Source organism: Chaetodon auriga, chromosome 21 (genome assembly GCF_051107435.1).
Source record: "Chaetodon auriga isolate fChaAug3 chromosome 21, fChaAug3.hap1, whole genome shotgun sequence".
NCBI classification, from domain to species: domain Eukaryota; kingdom Metazoa; phylum Chordata; class Actinopteri; order Chaetodontiformes; family Chaetodontidae; genus Chaetodon; species Chaetodon auriga.
The window spans coordinates 4304046-4318912 of record NC_135094.1 but is presented as its reverse complement, the minus strand read 5'-3'; the positions used below and the strand labels follow the sequence as shown (position 1 = coordinate 4318912).

Genomic DNA, 14867 nt, shown 5'->3' with positions numbered 1-14867 from the left:
AAATCTCCATTTGCAGGGTTGACGTGTAGAAAGGGAAAACTGTCCTTTGAGGATTTGAATGATTGAACTTTACAACCTTAATAGATAATTCTTCAGCCTTCAGGCAATAATTCCAACACTTCCTGCTGCCTTTGAAGGCAGCACAGTTGACAGCTCTGGTGTAGCTCAATATGTGTGAATAGTAACATAAAACTGGGACAAGCAAGAATTTATTATATTTACTCATTGTAAATATATTTTTTTATAAAACAGGAAAGCATTAGTGCAAACTCTGATTCTGGCATCTGGAGTTTGTGGAATAATATGTATCATATTCTAAAATAAATGAAATTTAAAGGCATTAAATTTCAACGATTTTCTAAGTCAGCCCATGAAATGTGAATCTTTACAGTAATCGTCTTTTTCCTGTAAAGGAAGTTCTCTAGTTCAACACTTGGTGGCAGTAGTGCTCCGTTTGGTTCATTTTAAAAATAGAAGAAGAAGAAGCGCAACCCGGAAGTTTGTCGCACAGTGCTGACGATTTTTTGCGTTGCAAGCGTCTCTAAAAGAAAACCCGTATTTCATATTAAAATGTTCAGATTTTTATGCAGTATTGAACATGAGTAAGGGCGGTTAGCGGCGCGGTGAACAGCGGGTAGACGGAGTGATGGAGACGGCGCAGTTTGCTTCTTTCGGCCTTCGGATAGCCCTCTGATGCACTATGATCCCGGTGCCTCTTCTGGTGTGTGTGATGGCAGCCTGGTGTGCTGTCTACCTCACCGACACACTGCTGAAGGTGAGTATGTGTTCTTGTCTCTCGGTGTTGAGGAAGATGTCGGCCAACAGGTATCACAAAGGGGTAAATTGCTGATAGCAGAGGAAGAGAGGCGTTAGCCACTCTGATTAGCCGGTTCGTTAGCCAACAGTTGTTTCAGGAATATGCTGTGTTTTCATTTTAGGGGTTCAACTCCCACTATTTTCCAGTTATTCTTATGGTACTGTTCACTAAAGTAACCCAATAACGACCCGTCTGTATGTAAGAAGAAATGAGAGGCTCAAAAAGTACCTTCCCCTGGTGTGCAGCTATGCAGCTAGCTTAACCCGTCTGCCATTAATATGGAGACTGGAGTTAGACCCTGAAGTGTTCACCAGAGGGAACCGAGAAAACAGTGTTGGATCACAAACTGAGTGATCATAAACTAAAGTTAAAGTCCCCACCGAAATTACAACACAGTGACAAGAAAATGTGTGACTGGTGAAAGCTAAAATAAGTTTCACAACGCTGCTGGAAATGTAGAAACGTGATTTGAAATAAAGCTGAAATGTAGAACTGCAACACCTAAAGAAGCTAAGATTAATGTTTTTAACAGCAGCAAGGAAGAATAAATGTTGAATAGAAGCATAAATATCCAAATGCATGATAGATAAACAGAGAGACAGATAGTGAGTGTCATGGCTGCCTTGGTTAGCAGAAATAATTGATCACAAAGCAGCCAGAATAAAGTGAAGTACAGGTAATTGTCCAGCGAGGGCAGGAGGAGAAGACTTAGTGTGATTGTAGAGATTTGCTCGCTCACAGATGTGACCGTGTGGTGGAGTGAGTTAAGGTAAAACTAACAGAAACCAGCGGGCAGAACAAACCCACCGCTGAGAGCAAAATGTTCCCAAACCTCCTGCAGGGTTTGTTTGAAATTCTTTACGGTGCATGCAGGAAAAAACAAGTAGAAGTACACCGAGGCCGTCCTGAAGACTCGTAGGGTCTTTGTGGACGATGTTTGTTCTCACACTGGTTTCATGCTTCAGTTGAAAGGTGCTGCACACGTTGTAAACATGGCAGTGAAACATGGGGACTCCATGAAAGAGGACCCGTGTCTCTGTGTAGATACGTAAAGCTCAGACTAAAGTAACAGAAACACGATGTTTCGAGGCGATTGCACACTAATGAACGTCATATTCCATTTCTGCCAGTAGATCCCATTAAATCCAACACGCTGGTCCTTTAAAAGAAAGTGTGCATACATAGTCACAACATATAGTCCAACATATAACAGCATGTCACTGTCAGTCAGTGTTAGCTTCGCAGGCAGTTATGCTAACGAGTCATTACACACATATTATTTTCTTCATTTTTCATATTATATTTCTTGGTTGCTGTCCTTTAACAACCAAATTTGAGAGATCCTTGATGAAAATGTGTGTTTATTTAAAAAAATGATATTGGTCAGTATATCATTAACAGATTGGACTTGGCGTCAAAAATCTTGTATCTGTCAAGTGTCACACGCTCAACACTACAAACGCAGAGTCATTTTTTGCACTCTGAGTAAGTTTTCCCACTTTTCCGTCGTTCCCGCAGTCGTCAGTGACCCATCGGATCAGCTACGAGACGTGGTTGGCGAGTCGAGGGCTCATGCTGTCTCCTTTCCACGTGAGGTGGCAGACCACCATGTTCAACCGGCTGTTCGCCTACTGCGCCCGCATCAACCCCCGAGCGCTCTACCTGTGGTGAGGGTTCACCTGTTTTCAGATAAATTCATCACATTTGTAGGGTCGTGCAGTACGGCCAGATTGCGCTGCTTGAAATGATGCCGCCGTTGTATCAATGTTACCTCTCCCAGGTTCAACAGCGGTGTGGTGTTTGGTATAGCTGCCATGCTGGGATCAGTGGTGCTGCTGACGAAGACGCTGCAGCAGACGCTCGCTCAGATGACCACGGACAACCCTCGGATAGGAGGACAGCAGGCCCTGCAGGTGGTGGTATGTACACGCCGAGCTGGGCGGTTATGTGTTTTTCTAAGTGCTAATTCACACCAGGGGATTGAAAATGTAAACACATGAACGGATGGAGGATGATTTGTGTCTCTTTTCGATGTGCACGGTCAGAGATTAACTGGAGTTCACAACATAAACGTCCTTGAACGTTCATACAAAGTGTGTGATATTCAAATGAGGGGCGACAAATGCCTCAATTATGACGAGGGCTCTTACTTAGCAGTTTCCCCCTGTTCACTCTTTATTCATCGAGGTGTCAAATAGCCGTGCATTAATGCGAGCGCTATCCCCAGAAGACCGCTGCAGGTGATTCATGGGAAGCTGTTAGTAAGGCAGTTATGACTGAGTATTCAGCCTGGAGCGGCGCAAAATGCACCACACGGCCGGCGGAGGAGGAAAATGCAGACCACACAGAAAAAGATGAATGAATTAATATGAAGAGGCAAACAAAAAAAAGGGTCGGGGGGATTTAAATAGATGTTGGTGATACAAATAATGTGTCGTATGGGTATATTTCATCATAGTTTCATGAAATCTCCTCCTAAAATTGATTAAAATGTCCATTAAAATGAGATCAAAGATGGTGATGTCCCCGCCGTCTTTCCGTATCCGTCTCAGTCGTGTGTTGCTCTTCTTTTTCTGGCGTCGGGTGCGTCTTCAGGTCCCCGGTGTCAATCTGCCCACCAATCAGCTGGCCTACTTCTTCATCGCCCTGCTGCTCAGCGGAGTCATACATGAGCTGGGCCACGCTGTGGCAGCATTGAGGTAAGACACACACACACACACACACACACACACACACACACACACACACGTTCCCATAACCCAATCTGTTACCATGACAACCGACAGGGTGAAGCGCAGCCAATGGCTGTAAAGACCGAAAGAATTGTGTAAATACACAAGGGGGTTAAGGGATGTTTGATATTTAGTGATCTTTTTCAGGTGCTTTCTGTGGCCTGCAGTGAGAGCTCGTTATCCTCTGAATTTTACTGCACATATCTGACCAGTTTCATGATGTAACAGACACACATGAACGCATCACAAGTCGTCTGAGTGATGGCTCTTCAAAAGACGTGCTGATACAACATTTCTTCATCCAAAACACAGAATAACAGACTCATTTGGTTCGTTAGACTGTTACACTGAGGCCAGGTTTTCTGTAACGTGCTTATTTTGGAGTAACAAGCAAAGTCATTTAAGATAAGATAAGATAAGATAAGATAAGACCTTATTGATCCCACGCGGGGAGATGAAGTTGTTACGGCCAGCAAAGTATTAAAAGATAAAGATAAAGAGGATACAGGATAAAGAATAAAACATCAACTATGTGCATTATGTACAGATATAAAAATACTGGATAACAGATTCAGTGTTTGTACTGTGGCACAGTTCAAAAACAACACTGCAAAGTAAAAATTGCAGTAAAGTAATTGAGATTTCAGAGTATTTGATGTCGTCTCTGTGGCTTTTCTGGACATCTTTAACGTGTGACCCGTTCCTCCTCCGGCCGGCAGGGAGCAGGTGCGGGTGAATGGCTTCGGCATGTTTGTGTTCGTGGTGTATCCCGGTGCGTTTGTGGACCTCTTGACCTCACACCTCAACCTCATATCTCCCGCTCAGCAGCTCCGCATCTTCTGTGCCGGTAAGATGATAATCCTGATTGTTTTCCCAGCTAATGTGATCACAGCTATTAATCCCAGTCATTTGAAGCTTTTCGTTAAGCAGGGCTTTCTGTTTTGCCGGTGAAGGTCACGCTGAGGTCTTTCACATCTGAACACCAGACAGCTGCTTCACATCAAATCATTTCACTCCGCAATTAAGAAAATTAGATTTTAATGAATTGATTGGTGGAGCTGGCAGTTATTCACGCATGAATGCGACTGATGTCTCCTACGGGCCACCATAGGGTGCCACTTAAAGTCTGATTATCTTCAGTGCAGTCTGGTCAAGAAGAATGTTGCAGTTAAGAGGGCGGTTTGAAGCAGTGGAGAAAATGCTTATATGATACAAATTACTGCAAAAACAATATTAAATTAACACTGGAGAGGGAAAGGGACAGTCCCCTGTTTGTCTAAAATCAGTGAGGTTAAAACTAATTTCAGAGGTTCACATTGAGTTTTTATTTGCTAAGGTTTGATATGAAGTGTAGTAAAATTAGTGTTAGCAAACACCGAAATGCTGCTGGAAATCAAATCAAAAGGCAAAATATGGAGACAATGAAAAGTGAATTTCTGTCTTTGTATTTATTATGAATTATGCTCCAAGTTTGTCGAGTGACTTTTGTTCTCAATAATATTTCTTTTACTTCAATTTATCAAGTTAAATTGTTTCCTCCCTGGTACTAATAAACTAATGCTAACATGTTAGCGCTAATTTAAGCTAGTGTGGCAGTTTGTGACGGTTTTGTACTGATTTATGTCAGTTTTACTGTTGCTAATGACCCACTGTGGTCTGCTAGTATGATTATTATAGCCATCAGTGATTTGTTCATTTTTAACTCAACACTAACCCTAAACCCGTAGGAAAAACTGTATTCTTGCAATGTGTCATTACAGAGGAGGTTTGATCTTGGGGCCGACTGAATGATCATAGTAATACTGTAGTAATATTACAGGAATACTACAGGCCACAGTGTGTCTCTCTTCCATGACTACGTGTTGCTGCTGCTCTCACTTTGTTCATGAAGGTGACTTTACAGAGTACACAGGCTGCGATACAGGATAGAATGGAGTCTTTATAGTTTGTGTTTTACAGAGTATTAAAGGTCCAAGACGACGCTGACAGAAGGAGCTCATTACAGTTTCATCTGCTGCTTCAGCACCATGGACAGCGCCATGCAGGGCAGGTTAAACAAGGGGGATGCATTTTGGCCATTTTGCTAAATAGAGGGATGTCAGCCCCCCACCCCACGCCCCCAAATCACCTACTGATTACCCACAATGCTCCCTCAGCTGTTCATGATATCCCCTGCTTCCACGACTCTCTCGCTAACCAGAGACCAACTGTAGGAATTCAGCATTTCACTTCTTACGAACCTTTTTATGCTCCTTGTCGGTGGATCTGTCAGGGAAGTGCAGTGATAATCAGGATGATTCGATGGCCAAACTCAGATGCTCATGAGTCCATCGGTGTGTAAGAGCGTGACACTTTAAATGTGAAGTTGTTGTTGCCGTCAGGAGCCTTTAGAGGGCAGCGACGAGCTGCTGTGAAACCCTCTGTGTCTTTAACCAGGTTAAAGATTCCTGCAGGCGTTTCCTCTGCTTAACGTGACAAGAAAATAAGTGGGGTGGGTGACTGCAGGCACCACACTGAGACGTCCAATCAAGTCATACGACAGAGCAGAGAGGGGGAGAGAAAGATGCTATTCCCATCAGGGGAGTGGTGACATAACAGCATGCAGTGTTTATTTATCTGCGCCTCGCTCTCCCTCCACAGCGGCGATCGCAGAGGGGTTCTCTCACATAACATGTTTATTATTTATTCCTGGAGAGATAGGTGATGCAACTTTAATAGTTTGTTTACTGTAGAAAGTCAATGTGGGGAATATGTGCGCCCTTTAGGCCTAAAATTAGACTTTTATGAGTCATTTTTCCTCTTTAATTTGGATGTAGTAACAAGCAGGGCCTGCATTCTTTGGATTTCTTTCCCAGGAGCTCCTCAGACGACCTTCAGCTTTTCATTTTCTCCTGCCAGACTTCAGCGCAGCCTGTCGCTTGATGCCGCCGTCAGCCACATTTGAATGATGGCTTTGCATGTTTTTTATGTTTCGGGAAAAATAAGATCTAAAAGCTGTGCCTTGGCCTCATCAGGCAATGAGAAATTTTCCTCGTGGTTTTGGGAGGCCGACTGTGTCATCTTGCATAATTAAGATGGTACCGAGAGTTATTTATAGTGAGCCGTGGTAACTGTTTTGCCACGACATCCTTCAGTCCGAATATGTGGAGAACGTGTTACAAATGCTTACAGTAGCTTCAGTCTAACACTTTCAGAAGCTCAACTTGATCAGGTTCATGATATTTTCATGTTTCAGGGTTATATTTGAGGAGTTTGAAGGTTTTGCGTGCTGCTTTGTACTTTACGACATTTCAGGAATAACAGTCTTTCACTTAATGATCTGGTGTGAATTGATCTAATGAAGGCATGAAGGCATGGACTTTAAGTAAGCATTATTTAATACTCAGTAAGAAATGAGTGCAACTATCAAATTAAAGTCCTAGGAAGTCATTTCAAGTTATTTTCAGACCTTAAGCGTAAAAATAAACCCAAACAAACTGATTAAAGGACCAGTGTTTAGGATCTGGGGGCATCTAGTGGTGAAGTTGTAGATCGCAGCAAATTGAACACCCCTCGCCACACCCTCTTATTTTCAGGTGATTATGTACTAATGAAAACATAGTTAAGAATATTATATTCCGTTTCTGCCAACCCAGAAATCACACACACGGGCCCTTTAAATAAATGTAAACACTGAGGATGATTTAAAGGAAGTGATGTTTGTGTGTTTTCCTGCAGGAGTTTGGCACAACTTTGTTCTGTGCGTGGCAGCGTTAGCCTTCCTCTTCCTGCTGCCCGTCCTCCTGTTCCCTGTGTACTCCACCGGCGGGGGGGCGCTGGTCACAGAGGTCGTCCAGGTCAGTGCAGCAGGTCGTTACAGGTGAGTCAACGTGTGTTGACTCTGGGAGGAACGTTTTCTCATCGCTCGTCTGTCATAATGGGAGCCGCTGCTTCACTGCTGCAGCGTGTTTTCGAATGTGGCAGAGAGTAATAACCTTTATTTATCTGACTAATCTGACAGGGCGTGAAATTATTTTCCCATCACTGCCCCCTGCACATTCATACAGTTAGTAAATCAGCCACAGTAGCTTGCTGGAGTAGTCTGTTGCTCAAGGACTCCTTGGCAGTAGTTGGCAGGGGAAAGCATATTTGCCAATCCACGTCTCCACCCGGATTCTCCGAACGAGTCCAGGACTCAAACCATAAAACCATCAAACTTTGCTTTTGTGACCTCTGGGCCTCTGCATGCGTATTTCAGTGTCCGCCTGTGTCTTTGGAGCAGGGCTCTGCGGCTGACGGTCCCCGGGGTCTGTCAGTCGGGGACATAGTTACGGGGCTGGAGGACTGTCCGGTCAGGGGGGTGGAGGACTGGAGCCGCTGCCTCTCTCACCTCTCTCACACTCCGCAGACCGGATACTGTGTCCCCGTCGCCAGCCTGCAGCCCAGCTGGGCCCACGGTCGAGGTGAGTGCGCCGCTGTGAGGGCAGCCAAAGGCTCGCTCCAAGTCTGAACGAGACATTTTTGAAGTTCTCATGAAATGAAAACCTTTCCACTGTGGTGTAATTCATTAAAGAGTCAGCAGTGTGAGCCTGGAAAAGAGACTCATTTAATTACTCTCAGTTCATAAAGCCTCATTTCTTAAAGTGACGAATTCATTAAAAACGCTCCGTGAAGATATAATCAGTTAATGTGTTTCCTGCTTTAACGTTTCACTTGCTGTATCACCTCCGTGTGCTGCCGAAACATTAAAACAGGTCACACCCCAGAGCAGCAGCGGGGGCTGCGATTGGCCGTGTGTGAGGTCGGAGCTCAACAGCTGGCCAATCAGAGCTCCTGTTGCTTCTCCGTAGGCTGTAATTATTCCAGTGGCAAACATTAGACGTCATAATTCATCGATAAACGTCCAAAATACCAAAACTTCACCGAGAGCTGCAGTGATGAGCTGATTAGTGGATCCACAGGACAATAATCTGAAACTGGTTTGATGATACATTTATTGTTTCAGTCATTTACTCAGCAGAAATACCAAATGTTCTCTGCCTCCATCCTCCCAAATGTGAGGATTTGCCGGTTGAATATCTTTAGGTTTGGTTGGTTCGTCGGTGGGCGCCATGTGCTTTCACAGGAGCGCTCTGAACAGCTCAAGTAGAAAAAAAAACTTCAGCTCGGAGTTGAGAAGCGCCCGACCTCATTTGGGTTTTTCCTCTGTTGTCCAATCGAATGAACTGAGAAAAAGAAATTGAGGCAGAGAAGGAGAAGGACCGTCCGTTTCATCGTGTCCAGCAGACAGTTTAGAAGCTGCTGAATCTGTGTTTCTATATATATTCATATAGGAATTCCCATCATCTGCGTGTGTGTGTGTGTGTATTTATATACGTGTAGTTCAGATCTGTGAGTTTACTTCACAGCAAATTCACGGTTAGACAACAGAAAGGTGATTCAGTGGTTTCCTATACAACAAAATAAAAACTGTCACTGCTCTTCTGTCACATTGCAGACTTCAACAGTGAAGGCAGTGCTGCGCGCCTCACGTTTGGCGGCTTGCAGAAAGCGCTCTGAAGTGCACATTGAACAGTGAAGTTATTTTGCGAGTCCGGCTGACGTGTGAGGAGAATAATCTCAGCCGCGTCATAACGTGTCTGATACTCTGTCCTCGCCTAATCAGCTCCCGCTGCGGACGTGCGTGCGGCGTGACGCGCCTTGTTTTTGTGACTTTCTGTCTTCCAGCCTGATGCGCAAACCTAATGAACCAATGGCACGAACCCTCGTCTCCTCTCTCTTCCAGCTTTCAAGCGTTTGGATGGAACGATGGACTGCTGCAGCAACAACAGCCTGACAGACCTCTGTTTCTCCTACATGAAACCACAGGGCAGGAACAGCAGGGAGAGAGAGGTGATGCACGCACACACACACACACACACACACACACACACACACACACACACGTCTGACTGCTTCATCATGTGGGCAGATTTCCATTTCTTTCAGACAGTCAAGCATATTTATATTCCTTCCTTTTTTTTAATTCAGTTCCTTTTTTTCCTGCTTTGTGTGCAGCTACATGAGTCAAATCCACAAAAAAAAGAACATTTCTTAATATAAACAAAACCACAATAAAATAAAACAAGTATCTGTCTCGTGCTTCGCTGCACTTCCTGTGTGTCGGCTGCAGAGTATCACACATTTTGCGTGACAGCGCGCGCAAGGTCAGAGTCCTGGAAGAAGACAGCCGAGGAGATAACCGCGTGATAAATGGAAAGAAGAAGGAGAAGTGCGACATTCAAAGCGCTCTATCATCAATGAAGATAAATGAAGAAGAAAACAAGACACCACGAGGAAAAGTCAAACTCTTTAAGTCAGAAACGATGAATCCCCACTGACCCCTCTCGTGTTTCTTACATGTGCACCCCCCTGTCGCCCTGTGGCTGCAGTACGCCTGTATGCCGGTGCGTAAGATGGTGACGGGGACGCGGGCGTGTCGTAGCGACGACGACTGCGCCGCACACTCCCACGCCGCCAGCGTTTGCGTCACGCCGTCTCTGGAGAACCAGACTCGCTTCATCCGTGTCACACACCTGCCCGATGCGCACATGCTGTTTGTGGGGTACCCGCCGCACCTTCAGTACGCCGGTACGTACACCTCCCGTGTTATCTGATCTAAGTGCAGTACATCAGGTGTAATCTGTGACAAAAGTATCTCCGGCCTTAATTCTTCCTATAAAGTTGCAAATGATATTTCCATGTTTCCTTTTTTTGTAAATATTTAAGCAGAAATGTCCTGTAATTTCAGTCTAAGAGCAGCAACAAGTCATTTCAGATAACAAGTCCCACCCGAGACGGAGGCTTGTATCTGTAATATTCACATAATTGCTGTTTACAGTGTGGATATTGTTGTTTTCTTGTCTGCTGCCACAAACGTGTTGAAGGGATCAAAGCTGGCGTCTTCCTGTAATGATGAACTCTCCAACCACACAGTGTTTGCATGAATTCCTGCAGTGTGACTGCATCAGCCTCCCGTGTTTTGTCGTTTCCAGTGAGTCTGACCAACTTTGTGCCCCGCTTCGGCTTCCTCCACCTGGACCTGCCCGTCTTCTTGGAGACCTTCTGCAAGTATCCTTTCATGTTTAAAGGACTCCAGATGATGGATGTTTGGGGGGGTGGCTTTAGGAAAGGGAGCGCTCTTCATCTGTCACAGTCGCTAACTCAAAATTAAAACAGATGATTTTACTTTTTAAAGGATAGGACAGTCAGATATGACCTTGGATGACAAATGAAGGTCTGCGCTGACTGAATGGTGAAGAACAGGTCCAGTCACGTCAGTTACACAGCTGAAGTGTGTTAGCGTTAGCCAACATAAGCTACCGGTCAAACTGCTGAGTGTAAAGGTGCATTTCAGGGCCTTTGTTTTCAGCTTAATTAGTAAAAATAATTTAGTATTTAATCTTATTTTAAAGGCATTGTGTTTTATTTGTTTAATTTTTTTTTTCAAGCATTTGGTGCCTCAAAGTTCACAGCGTGTTTCACAGTTTACTGATGGTGTCTTTAAAGTCAGCGCAGTTGATGGGCATCTCCTCATCTCCTGCATGGACGAGCTCTTTGTCCATGAACGAAAGAAGTGCTCAGATGTTCAAACGTGCATTATTGCCTCCGCTGAGGAGGATCTGCATCTGGTTTGTCTGTTTGTTCGTCAGTGGGGTGAAGATGAAACTTGGTGGGAGGCGTGTAGCACGGGCCAAGAAGAGCCCATTAAATTTGATGCAGATGCAAATTATGGGATGGATGACAAACTGCTTTTGTTAACATTGCGACATCAGTGAGGCTTGGCACAATAAATGCTGGACATCTTAAACTCCATTAGATGGTAGTAAAGATCAGTGGTGATGAAACAAAGCCAAATGTAGAAATGCAATGACTCCATGTCAGTCCACATCTCCGAGGTAGCCGACACATGTGGCTGAACCTTCAGCTGCAGAGCTGCTCCTGCTGCTGCCTTTGAGGTGTTTCCAGTCACCTCCGTGCGGCTCAGCTCAGCGTCAGACTGGATGAAACCAGACAGTCTCACCACTCTGTCGATTTTGTGGTTCTTCTGGGTTTTCGATTTTATCACATGGTCTTTTTTTTTTAACATGGACCAGAAGTTCTTAAGTCTACAACTGGACATACTATCTGCTGATGAAGCTCATGAGCAGTGTGTGTGTGCATCACATGTTTCCAAAGATGAAGAATGAATTTAAGCTGTTTTAATCGCTGGGTGTCATCTCGTATTTCCTTTAACTCCCCCGTCTCTCAGATACTTGGTGTCCCTCTCTGGCGCGTTAGCGGTCGTAAACTCGGTGCCGTGCTTCGCCCTCGACGGTCAGTGGATGATGAACGCCCTGCTGGAGGCCACGCTGGTTACTGTGGTAACGGACCGTCAAAAGCGTGAGCTGATTGGTTTCTTCCTGCTGCTGGCGGGCAGCGCCCTGCTGGCAGCCAACGTGGCTCTGGGCCTGTGGATGGTCACGGCGCGGTAGCCACAGCGGTTCACTGTTCTGGGAAAACACAAACGAAATGAATAAACCCGTGTGGACTGAGAGTTCTTCTCTGCGGGTGCGTTTGACACGTGTGGACCTCTAAACTGTGAACATACAGGGAACGGACTGCATTACCCAGCCGTGCTGCTCAAAGCCAGCCGAGCAGAGCTTGACTCCCTTCAAGACGTCACTGGACCACCAGGGAAAACCATAAACTGACTTCCACCTTGTTGCCACCATATACACAAAATCACATATACAAATGAATAATGCACTTGCTGCAAAGCACTGTCCTAAGTGACTGTTTACAAAGACTGCACAATCTCTCCAAATCTGAAAATCTGTACTCTGTTTGTGTGCCCCGTTGGAGAGGGAACGTCTCGGTTTTTGAAGGGTTCGATTCCAAAATGCCATATTTCCCCCCGCTGGAGCGACAGGGAGGTTTTGTCTGTCTTGGCTTCAGTGTGTTACAGAGAGAACAACTTGAATTCAAGCCATCTTTGGACAAAAACGTTTCAGAAGCCTTCCTTTTATCAGCGAATGCATGGCAATACTTTGACTGTAGATCACTGTTGGAAAAACTTTGCTACCTAACGTTCCTGTTTAAAAAGAACTGCCTCCTCCTGAGCAAATACATGAATCAGTTGATTAAATTAAAGGACTCCGAGTCCTTTCTCTACAGATTTCTTCAGTCGAACCAAGTGTCTTCTCGTCCTCGGGCATTGTAGTGGGAAAACAGTTTTCTTAATGGACTTCTTCCCACCTTTTCTCAAAGTGTAAGTACGGCCTGTCGCTGTCTGTGATCTGAATGGTTGGAATAAATGACTGATTTTATTGAAGAGCTCTCGTAAAAGCTGTTCATTAATAAAATGTGCTGTTTCGTTAACTGCATTGTCATTTGAGTCTTGTAGTCCAGTCCAGATTTTTTTGCGTTAGAGCAGAAAACATACTGTTCTGTGGTGTTAAATGTTAAAAGTAAGTGCCTGACAGGAGGGATTCAAAGGTCACAGCAGGGATTTCTGCTGCATATCGCAATTATCACAGAGCACATTGTGCAAGAGATGGGATCACAAACACTTTCACACCTGCTGCACAGGCACAGTACTCAGTCCAGTTCAATGCAAAAGACTTCATTTACCCCTCAAGGGGCAATTCAAGGCAAGCGAGCCTGCAATTAATGTATTTGTCAAGATGATATAAGACAATATGAAGTATGTCTTCACAGGATAAGTCAGAATTGTTGACAAGTACTGTACTTTAATAAACACTTAAAACTGTCTTTATATTAACTGCATTAAGTGTCTATGTACTGCTTAGGGTGCTAAAACTAGAATGTACCTGCAGTGCAGTGAGTGTAACTGATATGTCCTGAAGGTATCAATAAGTGTGATGTGTCGAACGTGTACGGTGGATAAGATGCTGCGTTTACAGTTAAACATGATCAGTTGTTTTTGCTCACTGTGCAGTTAAATGTTTATTACGTATCCACTCACATGAATGCAGAATTGAATTTGCATTGGCTTCTCTTCGTTTTCCTTTGCCCTCCTCGAGGAGTCGAAGCACCTCTGACTCCCTGACGAAAGCCGAAATACGTCAGAGCAGTTTGTTTAAAGGTCTAACATGACCACGCCTCGACGGTAAAGGCATTTTAACTGTCAAAAAGAGCGCTCAGTGGGGTTTTCTTATGATTTTTTTGAATCATTTATCATCCTTTACCGTTTGTACCCTTTGGGAAAAGGTCTTAAAATCGCCTCTGAAACGTGCCGGTAGCCAGATGTTCCTCCTGGAAGACTGCCTGGACTGTGCAGCACCTTTCTAATTGAATACGCGACATACTCCCAGAACATTGGCACATTGTCTTCCTCAGACACTGACACAAAAGCGCACATGCTACACTTCTAGTAACAGCTCCAGACCGCAGTGTTAATTTAGTGTTTTCGAGGAGTCGTGCAGTGATTACGTCTCCTGAGTGTGTGAGCGTGAGACATTGACACATGGTAATTTGGAAGGGTGTTTCCCACAGACATATAAATACTGAACAGCCTTCAGCTTAGCCACAGAGGTGTGTTTACCAAAGACGAGCAGACACCTCCGTCAGCAGGTTCAATATTGTTGCCTTTATCGTTGAATAATTAGGGGAGCGTGTGGAGGTTCGGGCCCCCCTGCATGCAGACGTTGGTGACTTTCGTATGTGTATGTTTGTCTTCAGATAAGACTTTTTGAAGGCTGATTTTCTTTCCCTAATCTACGTGAAAAGATTGCTTGTGCATCTTTGCACGTATGTTTCTGTTGCTTATCTTATCTGCAGCGCTAATGACAGCCTGGAGGGATGTTTGAGTAAACAGACATGGGAGGATGATGAAGAGGAGGAGAGGGCAGAAAGGAGGCATGTTCTGACTGTCTGCTCCATATTGAGAGATGAGGCCATGAATTAACTCTGTGACCTCCTCCGTGCTAACAGGATTATGAGTCTACATTCATGCTAGCGGCTGTGTGAGGCTGTACTGTAGCACGGTGGAGCTTTGAGCTAAATGGTCACACAACATGTCACAATGACAATGCAGCATGTTGATGTTCAGCCTCTTATTTTAGACTTTTAGCTTGCTAACATTGGCTAATTTGTACTAAATACAAAGTACAGCTCATGCTAATAGGAATATCAGTAGTTTTGTTTCAGAAGTATTTGGTCATAAACCAAAGTTTGGGACAAACCGACATCTTGATCTGATGATGGGTTCAAAGTCGTTCATCCTCTGGTGACCATGAAACAAAATTTCTTGGAGATCTGTCCAGTAGATGTTGAGATATCTCAGTCTGGACCAAAGT

At 44.5% G+C, this 14867-nt stretch overlaps 1 protein-coding gene across 1 annotated transcript; it reads left to right on the top strand.

The window, feature by feature from the left end:
* The first annotated feature begins 461 nt into the window (after positions 1–461).
* Positions 462–12927, top strand: mbtps2 (membrane-bound transcription factor peptidase, site 2). Its single transcript, XM_076761830.1, has 11 exons — positions 462–775; positions 2336–2484; positions 2598–2736; positions 3413–3516; positions 4269–4396; positions 7267–7385; positions 7811–7991; positions 9314–9420; positions 9960–10158; positions 10563–10638; positions 11819–12927. The coding sequence occupies exons 1-11, from the start codon at positions 701–703 to the stop codon at positions 12039–12041; spliced, it is 1500 nt and encodes a 499-aa protein (XP_076617945.1). The 5' UTR covers positions 462–700; the 3' UTR covers positions 12042–12927.
* The last annotated feature ends 1940 nt before the right edge of the window (positions 12928–14867 follow it).